The following is a 17,581-nucleotide window of genomic DNA, read 5'->3' as shown; positions in this document are numbered from 1 at the left end:
GCTTCCTGCCCGCCCACCACTCCGTTGCGCGCCGCGGGAGCAGCCGCCCCTCCGCCGGGTCCCCGCGCAGGTCAGGAGTCTTGCGTGCCGGCGGACACCGCGCGGAGGGCGAGCCGGCGCCACACCTGTGGAGCCGGCGGGCGTCGGGGATCCCGGCCGGGGTCCCGCCGCGCGCGTGCTTGGGGCTGCGGGCCTCCGGGGCGCCGGGGGAGGCGCGCCCCCCGGCTGGGCGACTCGGCCACTATGGGGCTCCCCGCGCTCGAATTCAGCGACTGCTGCCTCGACAGCCCGCACTTCAGAGAGACGCTCAAGTCACACGAAGCGGAGCTGGACAAGACCAACAAATTCATCAAGGAGCTCATCAAGGACGGGAAGTCACTCATCACCGCGCTTAAGAGTGAGTGTCCCGAGTCCGACGGGGACGGGGCCCTGAGGCGGGAGGGCCGTCGGGCGGCTCTCGGCCCTGGGCACCCGTGCGCCGGCTGCCGTTCCGCCCCGGGGGTCACTGAGGGACGGGTGTAGGTGCTTGCAGTGGGGCGAGACGGGGACGTAAGATGGGCGAGTCGATGAGGAAGGAGACCCGCCGCCCAGCCGTTGGCTTTCTGGGATGGCCGGGAGGTGACCGAGGGCGAGTGGTGCTCGCGGGGCACTGCGGCCGGGTGTGCGCGGCACACAGGTGTCCCGGGAGTGGGACGCCAGTGCCCGGCGCGCCGCACCCCGTCGGGAAACCCCATCGCGTCCACCACTGCGGCTCCCGTGGGGGAACTCTTGCTCACCCCTGGGTACCCAGCCAGGGAACTGGAACGTGCCCCGCCAAGGGGGCGCTGCCTCCCCTCAGGAGAAGGCGGCTGGTGATTGCTTCGCTGTCTCCGGGCCGCCCGTTTCTCCGAAAGGCACCGGCGTTGCCCGAGAAGGTCTGGGTGGAAGGGCTGCTTAGCTCACGGTTCTGGGGAGTGTTGGCAGCCAGTAATCCAGGGCCGTGTACGTGTGCAGGTTCGGATTCTTGTGTTTAGCAGAAGGTGACAGGGGTGGGAGTACAGCATCAGAGTGTTCCTTTACTCTAAACTGTGGGCGAGGGTTTAAAAATAGAACGAGCATATCCTGACTGTCTCCCTCTCCCGCTCCCTCGCTCTCCTTTCTACCTCTCCCATTATCCTTGAAAAGTCCAGGATTTTGAAGGACATGTCCAACGTCCTCACTCAGAAAGGAGAGGTTTAAACTCGTCCTGAAAGATTCTGGAACCTTTCGTAAAACTATTTTTGCTTATTTCCTTTTGGTAGGGGAGCACTGAAATTTGCATTCTGTGTGTGATTGTCCCTTGACTTTTGCAGAGCCAGAGTTTCTCCTGGCCAAATGAGAGCGTTCTAGGGGATGGGCTTCTTGGATTGGTCGGTCCTTTTTGGTGCCTTCACAGTTCTACCCATTTAAAAATAGTTGGGTTCATCTTTTAGTTTTGAGAACCGGGAATGACACGAAGGAAGATAGTGGAACTGAACTGTCTTTGGCTTTTCTTTTCCTGTCTGTGTGATGGGTATCTTAATAGGTGAGGTCTTTCAGCTAAGAAAGGTTGCATTGGCAGAGTGGAGTCCCACCTGTGAGAATTGTTCCCAGGCCTCTTTAAAAGAGACTTACAGAAGTCAAGTGTCTGAGATGTCATTTTGTGACCCTGATGCTTCTAAAGATGTAGAGGTAGGTAGTAATGGCTTTAATTGGGCATCTGCTTATTTCAGTAAATATACACAGTGCCTGCAGTGTGCTGGTTACTGCCCTGGACCCTGACTATGTAGCAGTGACTATTTTGCTGCCCTGTGGCTACGGAGACTGATTCCTCGCCAGTGAATTGTCTGTTACTTATTTTACAAATGAGAAAACAAGCTTGGTGAATCTTTAGTCCAGCGCCACACAGCTGTTATCAGTGGGACCTAGTTTTGAACCCCTGCATGGTCTGAGCCAGAGTTGGAGTTCCTGCTAATACAGAGCTCTTAATCCTTCCCCATCCTGCTCACCCAGAATGGATCTCCTAGACCAAGCCTGCAATTATTTGGAATTGCATTTGTATGTCTGCCTTGAGTATGAGTAGGGTGCATTTGTGTGACTGGCAGTTTATTTGCCTGCTACTATTTCTTTGGCAGGGGTCAGAATTCTTTGGGTAGGAGGGAATAATGCAGTTATTTAAGTTGTCTAATGGAATAGAGCAGACCTGTATCTTGGGAGAAAGACTAGCGAGGAACTAAATGTTCTAATCCCTGTATATCCAGCTGTACTTAACTATACTCTTCAACTGCTACTATTAGTTGAATAGGTCATGTGACCTCTTAAGTGGAAAGGGTGGAGTTGATCACTGTTTCCCAGATTTGAGGCATTCCATTATCATTAGGAGCTTATACAGTGTATATTACTGTCATAGTGTTTGTGTATTATTTTTCTTCTGTTCATCCTTCTTACTACTGAAAATGTAAAGCCGGTATTTTTAAAACTAATTACACAGAAAAAAATAGACAATTATATAAATAACACTAGTTTAGATGATTTATAGTCTCTTCCAACTATAAAATTTTATGGTTTTATTTTATAATTAGTATTCACAGAACTCTGGGTTTAGATTTCTTTTGTGTGTTAACCTGAGGCAATAAAACGGGCCTCTTGGGATTGCTAAAGTTCAGCTAGATCATTGTTGTTACTACTTAACATTTTATTTTTGAAGAAACTGAAGGTCAGAGAGGTCGGTCACCTGCTCAAGGTGACACAGCATTTGAATGTATTTGAACCCAAGTTGTCTGATTCCAAAGTTGCCTGTGCTTAACTTAACCCCCAAGCAGAACTGTTGTCTAGGTCTGTTGTCTTTTGAATCCCCTTGAGAATCTGATAAACAAATAACCCCCTTGAAGTTTTTCCCTGGAGACCAAGCCTCTGATCTGGATACATAGAAGATAAGCAATAAAATAATTTGGGACCTACCTTGGTGACAGTCAGCTTTTTCTGTCCTGAAAAAGGACCTATTTTCACCTAAAGGACCTAGATCTCACCTATTTGTCTAGGTCTTTCCTGTGGGCGCTCCTGTGTTCAGGACTCTTTTCTTACCCTGATGAATCAGTGTCTCATTTGGGAGGAATTTGTATGTTCAAGGCTTTCTTTCTTTCTGTAGAGTCCATAGTAGCTGGAAACGAAGTTGCAGAATTAAGTTTTAGGATTTCCTAGGTTCAAATCTTAACCCACTCACTTACTGGTTGACTTTGGGCAAGTCACTGAGCCTGAATGAGCTCCTCCTGTGCAGTAGCCACCTTGACCTTCTAGTGTTGTGAGATCAAATGATTCAGTGCTTGTAAAGAAAGCACTTAGCTTAGAGCCCGGTGCATAGCACTGCTCACTTGTTGGTGGCTGTAATCATCTTCCAGCATTCGGGGTTGTCAAGACTCAGAGAAAATGTTACTAAGAGCAGAGGGACATTTTTTGGTTTGGGTGCAGGGAGTTAAGCAATATGCCTTCTTAATGCCACTTGTTGATAACTTACACAGTTGTGTATGTGTTAACCACTGGTTACAGTGGGAAGAGTCCTGGCAATCCTCTTTGCATAATGTTGTGGTTATGCCAAAAAAGTTCCACAAGTTAAAAAAAAAAAAATAGTGGTAAGCCTCCCAACATACTTTCTGTTCCTAATAACATTCTGGTAACTTAAATTTTCAACCTTCCGGCTAGCTTAACATCTCCCCTCAGTGGCTGGGCTGGCTGCCTCTCTCTCTTGTCTTGCAGGAAAAGCTTGCAGAATGCATTGGACTTCATAGTGGGTGTCATGGACCCAGTGGCAAACCAAACGTGGTTTCATAGAAATGAGAGTGAATTCGGCTATTGGTTTTAAGTAGTGACGTGGGTTTTCAGGAACTGTGTCTTTCCATCTTGAGAGTTGGGTTGTGTGGACTTAGTGCTATAAATTTGGCTTCTGCTTAATGAGATAGAATGAATACCCTTGTTCTGATAATCTAAGATGGGAGGGGTGGGGCAAAAATTCAGACGTTAAGGTATCAACTTTTTAAAGGTATAATTTACCTTACTGTATAGTTCACCCACTTACAGAATCCAGTTCACTGGTTTTTACTACATTCACAGAATTGTGCAGTCATCCCCACAAAGAAATCTCATTCCCATTAACCATTGTTCACCATTTTCTCCCAGCTCCCTGCTACCCCTGTCCCCAGCCCCTGTCAACCACTAAAGTATTTTCAGTCTTTATAGATTTGTCTATTCTGAACATCACATGTGCAATTTTAATAGTTTCCTCCTAGGTGGTAGTGACCAACTTTAGGAACAGAGTTTTTCATTGGACTTTCAGGTGGGGGAACTTGGAATCTATCTGCTACTCTTCTTCAGGGGCATTTAAGTAGAGGTCATATTCCAAAGATGGAACTGTTTCCCAGGGCTGGGAGGAACCCATGTGTGCGCCTTTGGGTTTCAAACTCATGAGTGGGGAATGGATTAGTTCTAGTTCCTGGTACTGTGATGGATACAGAGGAGACCAAAATAAAACCAGGAATCTAGCCCGTTCCTTCTGTGAACTTTCAGTCAAGTTGGGGCAGTATGTGTGATACTCCATAAAGCCTTACTCTGGGGTCTTAACCTGCTGGGTGATCTTTCTATCTATCTTTCTTTCTTTCTTTCTTTCTTTCTTTCTTTCTTTCTTTCTTTCTTTCTTTTTAACAAAATGAAGTAAATGTATATTTCTGTAGTTGAGTCTGTAGTATTTATGAAAACTTTTGGGATGATGTGTTTTTGTTTCTTGAGCATTTACCAAGCCTGGCCCTATGCTGTGTCCACATTAGTCTCATTAGTCCTTACCACCATTCTGTGAGTGAATATTCTTATTTTTCTGTATTTTAGACTTGGGGTAACTTGTCTAAGGTTACATAGCTAGTAAGTTATACAACCAGGTTTTGAACCTGGCAATGGACTGCAGGCAGTGGACTCTCTTGAACATGACCCTTGAGTGTCTTCAGTAACCATATTAGTACTAAAGATGCAAATTCTTCATAGATCTAGACCCTAGAAAGGAGAAGCATATGGCAGGTGCTAGATTAAGTGAAAGTATTGTGTCTGTTGTTTTTTCAGACTCTGAAACCTGGGTAGCAATGAATAGCTAATATTTTGTATTGTGCTTTGAAGTTTTGCGTTTCCATCATAGGATTAAAGAACCATTATAGGCTAGAAGGGAAATGATGGGAGTCTGGCTGTCTCTTGCCTTTATAAAGTGCTAGAGTTTATCTTTGGTATCAATGAGTGGTTATCAGTGATTCTTTTTAAAAATAATTTTTAAAAAAATTATACTTTTATAGTATTAATTTACTTTATTATTTTAAACATTTTTTTTAATGTTTATTTTTGAGAGAGAGAGAAACAGAGTGTGAGCAGGGGAGGGGCAGAGAGAGAGAGGGAGACATAGAATCCAAAGCAGGCTCTAGGCTCTGAGCTGTCAGCACAGAGCCCGACGCGGGGCTCGAACTCACGAACTGCGAGATCATGACCTGAGCCAACGTCAGACACCTAACTGACTGAGCCACCCAGGCGCCCCACATTAATTTATTTTTTAATGAAAAAAATTTAAATTGTGCTTTAATTGATATATAACTTTGTATTAGTTTCAGGTGTACAACAGGATTCTGTATTTGTGTATGTTGTGCAGGATCACCACAATAAATCTAGTTAACATCTGTCACCATACAGTTATAGAATTTTTTGTGTGTGATGAGAACTTTTAGATGTACTTTCTTAGCAACTTACAAACATAGTCTATGCTACTATGAACAGTAGTCAATGTGCTGTATATCACATGATTTATTTTATAATTGGAAGTGATTCTCTTTTAGCTGGATAATAAAGCATCAAACAGGAAGGCCAGAAACCTATTCCTGGGTCTGATTTGATAAGAAAAATGGTTTATTCTCAATGCTCATTTAAACAAGAGTGAAAAAAGTCAACATGAAGTGTTGCATGCTTTATTATTTTTTTCTTTTTGAATTCATTATTTTTTTTAAAGAGTTGGTGGTTTAAATCATGTCACACTTTTGTAGTTCTTTAGGATTTGTCATAGGCTTTTTGTAGTAGTGAGATGAGCCCTCTTGAATGGCTTTCCAAAGGATGTTCATTACCAGTCTGCTGTGTTCAGGAGGAATTATATTACTTACAAAATCCTAATAGGACAAATGGGTATGGAGTTAAGTAGCAAAAACATTTTCCCAGTTCCTTTGCTTTGCTTTAGCACCTTGCAAATTAAAGGGAAGAAAGAGGCATTTGCAAATTATTTATAAATGGTGGTAATTTGTCATGCTGACATTTGGAATATTAGTCATACAAACATAAACAACAGTAAATTAAGTCCAAACAAGATTTTGTAGTTTTTATGTAACATTAACTTAAAAGTTCCTTATGGGGCGCCTGGGTGGCTCAGTTGGTTAAGCACCTGACTTTTGATTTTGGCTCAGGTCATGATCTCATAGTTCTGAGACTGAGTTGGACTTTGCACTGGGCATGAAACATGCTTGGAATTCTCTCTCTCCCTCTCCTCCACCTCTGCTTACATGTGCTCTCTCTCTCTCTCTCAAAAAAAAAAAAATTCTTCTACTTTAATCCGTTATCTTTATTGGATTGAATAAATTGCATTTAAACTGTAGTTCTCAACCTACTGGCAGAGGTCTGAGGTCTCTTCCCTTCACTTTATGATTAATAAGACAATATTTTTAGGGCAGTTTTAAGTTTACAGAACAGCTGAGTGGAAAGTATAGGGAGTTCTCATACCAGCCCTTCATACCTATTCCTCTCAATTTCCCCTGTCATTGACACCTTGCATTAGTGTGGTGATAGGGTTATTCACTAAAATCCATAGTTTACATCAGGGTTCATTCTTTGCATTGTACATTCTCTGGGTTTTGACAAATGTTAAATAACTTGTATTGGCCATTGCAGTATCATGCAGAATAGTTTCACTGCCCTAAAAATCCCCCGTGCTCCACCTATTCATTCCTTTGCCCCTGTTCTTGGCAGTGACTGTTCTCTTTTACTATTTCCCTAGTTTTGCCTTTTCCAGAGTGTTATATGCTGGCGGCTGGAATCATAGGGTGGTTAGCCTTTCAGATTGACTTCTTTCATTTAGCAATATGCATTTAAGATTCCTTCATGTCTTTTTGTGGCTTAATAGCTCATTTCTTTTTATCACTGGCAAATACTCCTTTGGATGTACCATATGAATGTATCCACTTATTTGTTGAAGGGCATCTTGGTTGCTTCCCAGTTTTGGCTGTTAGGAATAAAGCTGATACAAACATTTGTCTGAAGGTTCATGTGTGGACATAGGCCTTTAACTCGTTGGAGTAAATATCAAGGAGCACAACTGGTGGATCGAGTATTCCAGTTTTGTAAGAAACTGCCCAACTATTTTCCAAAGTGTGGTGCCATTTTGCCTTCCTGTGAGTAAAGAATGAGCGTTCTTGTTGCTCTACATCCTCATCAGAATTTGGCGTTGTCAGGGGCGCCTGGGGGGGCTCAGTTGGTTTAGCGTCCCACTTCACCTCAGGTCATGATCTCATGGTTGCTGGGTTCAAGCCCTGCATCAGGCTCCCTACTGACAAGGCAGAGTGTGCTTTGGATTTAGTCATTATAACAGGCATGTAGTGGTGTCTCACTGTTTTTTAAATCTATTATTTCCTTAATGACATGATGTTGTGTATCTTTTCATATGTTTATTTTCCAGCTGTGTATCTTCTTTGGTGAGGTGTCTCTTCTGATCTTTTGCTCATTTTTAAATTGTGTTGAGTTTCCTTATTGTTGAGTTTGTTGAGTATTGTTCCGTGTGTGTGTGTGTGTGTGTGTGTGTGTGTGAGATAAAAGAAACATAACACAAAATTTACCACTTTAACCTTTTGTAGGTGTACAGTTCATTGGTATTAAGTACGTTCTCAATGTTGTAACTATTAGTGCTATCACTTTGCAGAATTTTTTTGTTTTCCCAAACTGAAACTTTGTAACCATTAAACACTAACTGCTCATTCTCCCCTTCCCCCAATACCTGGTAACATCTGTTCTGCTTTTTTTTCATGAGGTTGACAACTCTGAGTACTTCATATTAGTGGAATAATACTGTAACTTGACCATTTGTGCCTGGTTTATTTCTCTTAGCTTAATATCTTCAGGGTTCATCCATGTTGTAGCATGCGTCCGAATTTCATTCGTTTTTATGGCTGAATATCTTATTTGTTGGGCTATGATTATCCACAACTATCATGAAGAAAGACTATTCTTTCTCCTTTAAAATCATAAAAAAAACTTTTTTTTCTCCTCTCCATTTTTCCCCCCACGGATTGATCACTAGAAGTTAGGAATTGACCTATCTGTTTACAAATGCCTCTCATGAACATTATATTTATGTTTATTTATTATTGAGAAACAGAGACAGAGCACGAGCAGGGGAGGGGCAGAGAGAAGGGGAGACACAGAATCGGAAGCAGGCTCCAGGTTCCGAGCTGTCAACACAGAGCCCGACGCGGGGGCTCGAACTCACAGACCACGAGATCATGACCTGAGCCGATGTCGGATGTTTAACTGACTGAGCCACCAGGCACCCCTATGGTTATTCCTTTTAAAGTAGCCATTTGTTTCAAGGCAGCATGTTTTGGGGAGTTGTTTTAAGAGCTTTATTGAAGTATAAAATTCACCAGTTTTAAGTGTACAATTCATTTGTAGTTAGTTTGAAGAATTATGCAACCATCACCCCATTCCAGTTTTAGAACATTTCTTTCACCTCCAGTTGGCACTCTTTAGTCTCACCTCAAGCCTCAGACAACCGCTAATCTACTTTTTTCTACCCCTTATAGATTTGTTGTCTATGAAAAAGCTGAATTGAATCATACATTATATGGTCTTTTGTATCCGGCTTCTTTCAGTTAGTATAGTGTTTTTAGATAAATCTGTGTTGTGGCATGTGTTGGTTTGTTCCTTTTTATTGTTGAAGAGTATTCCATGTGTGAATCGTATTTTCTTGATCCATTCACCATTTGATAGACATTTGGGTTCTCATTTTTGGCTCTTATGAAAAACGCTTGCAGTGAACATTTGTGTACATGTCTTTGTGTGGACATATGTTTTCATTTCTTATTTCATTTCTTATCTGAAAGCAGAACTGCTAAGTTGTATGGTAAACTTATATTTAATTTTTAAAAACCTGCCAAAGTGTTTTCCACAGCAGAAACATCCTTTTAAATTCCCATTGGCTTTGTACAAAGGTTTCAGCTTGTCTACATTATCACCAATACTTGTTATTGTCTGTCTTTTTGATTGCAGCCTTCCTAGTGGGTGTGAAGTGGTTAATCCTGGTTTTAATTTTCATTTCCCTGATGACTAATGATGTTGAGCGTATTTCCATGTGCTTATTGACCAGTGGTGCATTTTCTTTGCTGAGATGTCTATGTAGATCTTTTTGTTGGGCACTGTCTTATGTCTTAGATTTTTCCCTTTATTTTGTCCCATAAAACTTTTGATGATTAAGTGGACAGTGCTCAGTATATTTTCTTCATTTAGCCTCATTTGGGGACTTTTTGCTTCCATTTGCTTTAACCTCAGATGCATTTGAGTGATCAGTTTCAGGATCCCAGGGCTTAGGATGGTGGCTCTTTGGAGGCTGAATTTCTGGTTTCTGCTTTTATAAGGCTAGTTAGCGTCCCTCTGGGCAGAGGCCTCGGGCTGGACTTCCTAATTCTGGTCAATATAAGCTAATGATCACAAACCCCATGAACTGATGAAATGAGAATGGGTCAGGGAGGAACAGGGATCACCACTGAGCTGTTGGGGAAAGGGACTCATGAAGGTGATTTTGTTATCTCATCAAGGCCATTGCATTTAAAAAGATTTTTTTTAATGTTTAGTTTTGAGAGAGAGAGAGTGCGAGCAGGGGAGGGAGGGGCAGAGAGAAAGGGAGGCACTGAATCTGAAGCAGGCTTCAGGCTGTCAGCACAGAGCCCGACATGGGGCTTGAACTCACAAACCGTGAGATCATGACCTGAGCTGAAGTCGGACGCTTAACCTACTGAGGCACCCAGGCACCCCAAGGACGCTGCATTTTAAAAAGCTATGCAAGGGAGAGACACCAATATGAAGCCAGCAACGTGCTTTTTCTAGATTTAAATTTCTTTTTTCTTTTTCTTTTTTTTAAACAATTTTTTAAAATGTTATTTTAGAGAGAGAGAGAGAGAGAGAGAGGATGTGCATGAACGGGGAAGAGGAGCAGAGGGAGAGAATCTCAACCAGGTTCTACTAGGCTCAGCTCAATGCGAGTCTCATCCTGTGACACTGGGATCATGACTTGAGTGAAAATCAAGAGGCAGATGCTCAGCTGAGCCACTCAGGTGCCCCTCATTTTTTTTTTTTCTTTTTTTTAAGTAGTCTTCACACCCAATGTGGTGTGGAGCCAATGTGGGGCTTAAACTCATGACCCTGAGATCAAGGCCTCAGCTGAGATTAAGAGTCAGAGACTTAACCGACTGAACCACCCAGGTGCCCCCAGATTTAAATTTATGACTGACCTTAGTTTTGATTTTTAAAATTATAACCCAGTGAATATCAAATGATACATTTTTTGCTGTCAAAGGAAGACTTTTATTCAACAAATATGGAGTCCTGCTCCGCTCTTAACATGTCCTTCAAGACCTAGAGTAATGGCTTTTAGGATGGCAGTAACAGGTGCACAAGTCACAAGGTGGGAAAGTGCATGGTGTGTTGAGGACCCGCAGGGAGGCCAGTGTGGTTGGAGAACAATGATGGCAAATGAACAGGGAGAGAGTCCAGGAGCCAGGCCTTGTCTTGAGTCCCAAAACGAATTTTGGGTTTTATTCTAAGTGTAACTGGAACCCATGGGAGGTTGTGATGTGATCCTACTTGTGTTTTTGGGAGATCCTGGGGGCCACCGTGTGTGGAATAGATACAGTGGGGCAAGAATCACGTAGAGCCCACAGGATTTGCTGTTTGATAGGATTTAGGTTCTTAAACAGTGAAGTCAAGAATGATTGAAATGTTCTGGCTTTAGCAGTTACGTGAATGATGGTGCTATTTTCTGAAGTAAAGATGACTTGGGGATGATGAAATTTGGGGTGGAAGTTAAGCATGTGAATGAATGACCTAATCTTATAGTACAAAGGTGAAAAAAATTACACAGATAGTTCACGAATACATTGTCTTAATAGCATCAAAGAATATGGAAATGTAAAGAACCCACTTTCCTGACAACCGTCAACTGTTTGATATGCTTTTTTTTCTTCTTTTTTGTATGTGTATTTTTTTCCCCATAAATGGGATTATACTATATAAATTATTCTGTGTTTTGCTTTTCTGGTTAATACTATGACTTAGACCTGTTCCATGTCAGTACCTGTACATAGTATATTCTTTTTAATGTCTGCAGAGAATTCTGCCATGTGGATACACCATGGCTTATTTACCTTGTCTTCTCTTGAAAGATAATTTGGATTGTCTAAGTTTTTCACTATTAGAGAAAGTGCTGCAGGGATCATATGCACACATACCTTTGTGGGTACGTTCTAACATTTCCATGGGATAAAGGATTTCCAGGATCCTTGAACATTCCTGGAAGTTTCCTCAATATGGAATTGTTGCCAACCTCCAAGTTTTATAAGCCCTTTGACATCTATTGTTTAGGTCCTTTGCATGTGTATAGTCAGTTTGTATTTGTCTCCTGCTCATTTGAGTGTGTTAGATTCTGTTTCTGAAGCTTAACCTTTTGCTTAAATTGGAAGCATCCTTAAAAAAAACAGGCCTTTCTGTTAGGCACTAATATGAATTCTAAAAGAACCACAGCCTGTGAAAAAAAAACCTGGTGTGTGTGTATTTGTGTGTGTGTGTGGGGGGGTGGGGGGAGACAGAGATTACAATTAATTGGCTGTGTCCTAATTAGCTTTGGACCCATCCATTGTGTTTTCTAAGCTCCAGGTTCTTAGGGATAAAATGGGAGACGGGGTGGGGCTTTGCCCATATCTAATAGGCTATTCCAACCTCAAATTTCAGAGACCAAGAGGGAAATCACATTTGTTAGGGTGAGAAAAACAGCATTAGTGGCCAGAGGAATGTTTACAAATTTGAGTCACAGGGATTTACACATTTGTGTAGAAACCCAGAGTGGAGAAATAGAGGAAATATTAGGGAAAACAGCTTGGCAGTGTGGGCCAGAAGCTGTCACGGCGTGTTTACATCTGGCTCATTTCACCTTGGTTGGAAGGCACAGAATGCTTCAGCGGGTGAGCTTGGAGACCCGGCAGTTGCCTGCTATATTTAGAAAGAGGAGATTCCTGAGGTTAGAGTGGTGTGTGTATGTGTGTGTGTGTGTGTTTTCTTTACCAGAATGGACAAAGGTTTTAGGAGCTTGGGAATTCTGGACTAAACCTTGTTAACCAGCTGGCTTCTCTGGGCCAAGCCAGTAGCTGCACTTTGACTCCTGCTGCTGCCACAAAAGAAACGCCAAAATAAACTCCATTTTACATGGTTGTAAAGACATCACAGGTAAATTTCAAAGCTCATCTGATCTTGCTGTCAGATGTGCTTTTATGTTTACTCTAGGCTAATTTGAACACTTTGAATCTCTGAACTGGCTCCTCCTGTGAGACTTTAGATAGATTTCCAGGCAGATTGAGTTAGCTTGAGGGATTTTCTGTGCCATGGAGACAGTCAAGCAGATAGGGCTGAAACCTAAACTGAGTCCTCACTGAGTATCTCATTATTGCATTTGTGGGACAAGAGTAGACAATGATTATCGGTTCAGCAAATAAAATTAAAAGGGCATTTTTACTTTAATTCATATCTGTGTTTCTTTTAAAAAAGCTTATCTAATGGGAATGCAAGCTGGTGCAGCCACTCTGGAAAACGGTATGGAGGTTCCTCAAAAAACTAAAAATAGAACTACCCTATGACCCAGCAATTGCACTACTAGGCATTTATCCACGGGATACAGGTGTGCTGTTTTGAAGGGACACATGCACCTCCATGTTTATAGCAGCACTATCCACAATAGCCAAAGTATGGAAAGAGCCCAAATGTCCATCGATGGATGAATGGATAAAGAAGATATGGTATATATATACAACGGAGTATAACTCGGCAATCCAAAAGAATGAAATCTTGCCATTTGCAACTACGTGGATGGAACTGGAGGGTATTAAGCTAAGTGAAATTAGAGAAACAAAAATCATATGACTTCACTCATATGAGGACTTGAAGAGACATAACAGATGAACATAAGGGAAGGGAAACAAAAACAATATAAAAACAGGGAGGGCGACAAAACAGAAGAGACTCATAAATATGGAGAACAAACTGAGGGTCACTGGAGGGGTTGTGGGAGGGGGGATGGGCTAAATGGGTAAGGGGCACTAAGGAATTTACTCCTGAAATCACTGTTGCACTATATGCTAACTAATTCGGATGTAAATTCAAAAAAATAAAAACTAAAATTAAAAAAAAGTTTAAGTAGGTAATACCTATAAATGGTACATCGTTCAAAAGGGCAGAGAAGAATTCCAATGTCCCTCCAATTCCTCTTGCCTTCTGATGTCAAGTGCTTCTCCTGGAGGCAACATTTTACCATGTCTTGCGATTTTTTCAGATAAAATGTATGCATGTGCCAGAAAATACATATTTATATATTTTTCTGGAGCATGCCATATGCACTGTTTTGCATATATTTGCATATTGCACAGTCTTAATATATTTTGATCTTATTGTACATTGATACATATAGAACTACTCATTTTTAGCATTACATTGTGTTCCATTGAATGGAGTACAGATAAGTTTCTTTAACCAGCTCCCTAATGATAGATGTTTAGATGATTTCTAACATTTTACTATTACCAGAACATCTTGGTACATTCACAGGCACATGAGTGAGTAGATCTGTAGGACAAATCCTACAAATGGAGCTGCCGGGCCAAAGGGTATGTACAGTTTTCATTTTGATAAAGATTCCAAAGGAGTGTTTCTGGAAAGTTCTGAGTGAACTGAATTTTATAAATCATGAGTTTAGAGTAGGAAGGAAACTGACTAGTTTATTACTAAGTAGCCTCTGTAATTAAACAATGCTTAGAGTTTTCTCCATTTCTTACTCCCCAGTCTGTATGCAGCATTGGTTCTGGGATTAAAAGCCACAACAAAATCTTTCCCTAAAATGAGACACAGCTGTAACTAGGAACCACTTGAATGTAGGGCCCCAGAGAACTCGTTTGCATTACTAGTGAGGGTGCCATTCAGTTTTTTGTGCAGTGTGTGCATTATTCAGGAAGTTTGGCAGGTATTAAAGGAGGATAGTCTCCTACCTTTGACTGGAGAACACGACTTTGGGCCAGTATATGCACTTGTCTGTCAGCAAGGCTTCTCTCTGCGCTATGGAATTTCTGGAGAGTGGTGAGGGAGGAGAGTGTTTTATCCGACTTCTCTCTTGCAGTTTCCTCTTCCTTCAGGTCAGCCCTTTTCTCTCTGGAGGATAGGATTGTGCCACCTGTCCTGCGTGTTGTCTGTTTCAGTGCCTGTGACACAGCTCATGTTGGGGTGGAACGTTCTTGCTGGCAGGGTTTCTGAGACGGGGCTGGCACAATCAGTGTCATCCAAGTGCTCAGCATCTTGAGAGGAGGCCGAGGAAACACAGACAGTCCACAGTACAATTAGTTCAAAAAGTCCTGGAGGAAAGAGGCAAGAACTTCGGAAAAGGCAGGTGAAGGCTTATCAAGTCCAAGGAGCCAGTGTTCCTAGTGATAAGTCAATTAAAACCACCTCTGTTCTTTTTACCCCACCTTTACCACTGTTTATTTACTTTGAAAAAGTCTATTAAAAAGTACATTCATTTCAAAAGGGAACTTTATAGCATTCCAAAATGACACGTTGGATGTAGTTAGCAATATTTTTTTCTAAAACATCTTCACATAGTTATTAAATCATGATCATTAAATTGAAAATTATTTGTCATTGTATCACCTAAAATGCTCCCATATTTTACCAGTGATTTGAGCTTTACTCTGCTTAACACTGTCCCAAGGCAGAAATGTGTGAGAAAATGGATACCATCTGCTCATGGTGCCTGGAAGGAAGGGGAGGAGAGGTGAGGACATGCTTCCCAGACCAGGTACAGGTGTCAGGGGAGGTGGCATTGTGCCGGGGAAAATACAAAGCAAGCGGCAGGGAGAACACTTTGCTGGAAATCTAATTCACTCAATGTAATCATTGTTTGAATATTCAAACAAGCTGATTAATATAATGCAAAATTCCATGGCATTTTCCCAAGGAGACATGCTGGTGTGGGCGAAGAGGAGAACACGTTGTCAACAGTGGACCAAGGACGGAGGAGTCCGGGTGTTTCCAATTTCTATGTTAGGTCCTGGGGGTATGGCTGAACTGTGTATTCTAGAACTGTGGTGTGTGATAGGGGCTATGGGGCTAAGTAAGGTTTGTCCTTACTAAGTTGGTCCCATGGAACATATAGGTAGAGGCACCTACAAGGCAGTGGGAAGCACAGGTCTGATATTCTGGGAAGAGATGGTGGGTTACTGGTTTGGGTCTCACCAGGTGCTATTAGAAACCCGGGCAGTGGTTCTCGGCCTTAGCTGCCCATTGAAATCACCTGAGGATCCAGGACTCATCATGGGAGATGCTGATATAGTTTGGGTTGCCAGCTGAGCGTAGGGAATTTTCAAAGCTTCCCAGGTGATTCTAATGTGCCGGAAAGGCGGAGAGCCACTGGCTTGGAATAAGACAAGAGAGCAGAGGTGAAAATCACGGTAGGTAGCAACATTCAGCAGAACAGGTAGGTGGGAGAGGGTTGGAGAGATCGTTGCTCTGATGACAGGGTGTTTTATTTTGCCCACTTTGGGTGAGGGCTTGCCCAAAGGCCCTTGGATTTGACATTGGAAGTGAAACTGCAGAATGCCTGTGTGCAGGAGTGATAGATATCCTCCTTATAATATTGTGAGGAGTAAACGAGAGAATTGTATCACGCTTTGCCGAGTAAACTGGCACATGGTAAGTGCCCTATCATTGGCAGGTGCCACTGGTGACTTTTCTATAGACTGTTCTTGTTCTGAGGTGGTGGTTCTTAAACACGAATTTGTGTAAAAATTTCCTTAACTAAGGGAAGGATTCCTGGTCTTTCCCAAGGATATTCAGGTATGTGAGCTCTAGGGTAAGGTCTGGAAATCTGCATTCCTCGCAGGGCCCCCAGGTGATTTGCATGGAGGGGGTCCTTGAAATTGGTCAGGAGAAGATTTTACATAAACCTTGTTTCAAATCCTCTGTCCCCTTTTAATGCACATAGCTTTGCTAGCTAGCGTCACGTTGGGACCTCTCAGGTTTCTGGAAGGAGCCAGTATGGCAGGTCGAGGAACCGAGGAACCGTTTGGGGAGTACAAGTTCTAGTGACTTCAGAACGTCTCAGCATGTGGCTTCATGCCTGGGGTCTAGTTGTTTGATGAGCTTGGCTTGTGAGTCTGGACCCTCCTGTAGCGTTGGTGGGTGGGGGGAGGTGAGGAAGCTCCTGAAAGGAAACGTTATGTTCATGGGCAATCACAGGACAAACGTTTTTTCCCACAGTGAGTCTTGCGCGCTCTTGTCGGGGTTAAAGTCATTTGGGGCAGAGCCTGTAATTATGTTGCACATTTTCTTCTTTAAAAACATTCAGGAAGCATAATGAGCTGGCTGAGCTGTTAGACTGCTCCAGGGGACTCGAGTCTGGGGTAGCTTAGGAGGGAGACTGGCTTGAGGGCTCTGGAGGGTGAGGTGCAAAACCAGATCGCCGATCTCTTCCCCTCTGGTCTGGAAGGTGTGCCCTTGGGGCAACTCATTTCTGGCAACAGCTTTTTCCTTATCTCTCTTTCGATCTCAGCTGGTTCTCAGCAGAGGGGAGGGTGACAGAGCACACCACAGCCCTGCTGGTGAGACCCCTGGGCCTCACTGTGAGGAGCCCAGGGCTGCTTTCACTCTCTTGTTTGCTGCTTCTGTGGACTGCTCTCCTAAAGGCAGGGCTTTCTTGCATTTTTATCTGACGAGTGCACTGAGATGTGTGCCATACATGCTGCCGTGGGCTGCTTATTCAGCAGATCACCAGCCTCAACTCCTGCTGTGTGCAATATGGAGGCCTCTGCACCTGCAGCCTTGCCCTGCTCCTGCCGCGCCCCAATGCCTCTGGCTTCCTGGCCTGGCCTTGGAGGCTGCAGACAGCTTTGCCTGCTGAGGTCCCTGGGCCCTCTGACCGAAGTCGCCTTGAGCTCAGCCTGCAGGGTCAGCAAGCTACCATGTTGCCAGGTCCGTTTAGAGCAACAAGATGGTTCTCTTGCTGGAAAGAAATCCTGTTTCCTCTTTACAGAGCCAGCATGCGTGTAATCAGTTGCTCAGCAGGGAAGCTCTGCTCCACTGCATAGAAAATTGGAGTGGAACCCAGAGCTTTTGGCCTCAGTGCCTTTTGGGATATGACTTTGGCTTGCTACTCATCTCCCCCACCTCTTCTGGCCAGCATAACTTCACACTACACCGCAGTGAAAAGAGAAAAACAGGGCTT

General features: G+C 43.1%; 1 protein-coding gene across 5 annotated transcripts in view; it reads left to right on the top strand.

The window, feature by feature from the left end:
- Window positions 1–241: 241 nt before the first annotated feature.
- The window catches only part of ARHGAP26 (Rho GTPase activating protein 26), a 425,071-nt gene continuing 407,731 nt past the window's right edge, over window positions 242–17,581 (top strand). For all 5 annotated transcript variants that reach the window (XM_058733064.1, XM_058733057.1, XM_058733045.1 and 2 more), the window contains exon 1: window positions 242–397. In XM_058733064.1, the coding sequence (XP_058589047.1) occupies window positions 244–397 (154 nt within the window). In that variant the 5' untranslated portion in view covers window positions 242–243. The remainder of the gene's footprint in view (window positions 398–17,581) is intronic.

The sequence above is a fragment of the Neofelis nebulosa genome, chromosome 1 (assembly GCF_028018385.1).
Source record: "Neofelis nebulosa isolate mNeoNeb1 chromosome 1, mNeoNeb1.pri, whole genome shotgun sequence".
NCBI lineage: Eukaryota > Metazoa > Chordata > Mammalia > Carnivora > Felidae > Neofelis > Neofelis nebulosa.
The sequence above is the reverse complement of the archived record's forward strand: the minus strand, read 5'-3'. Positions and strand labels throughout refer to the sequence as shown.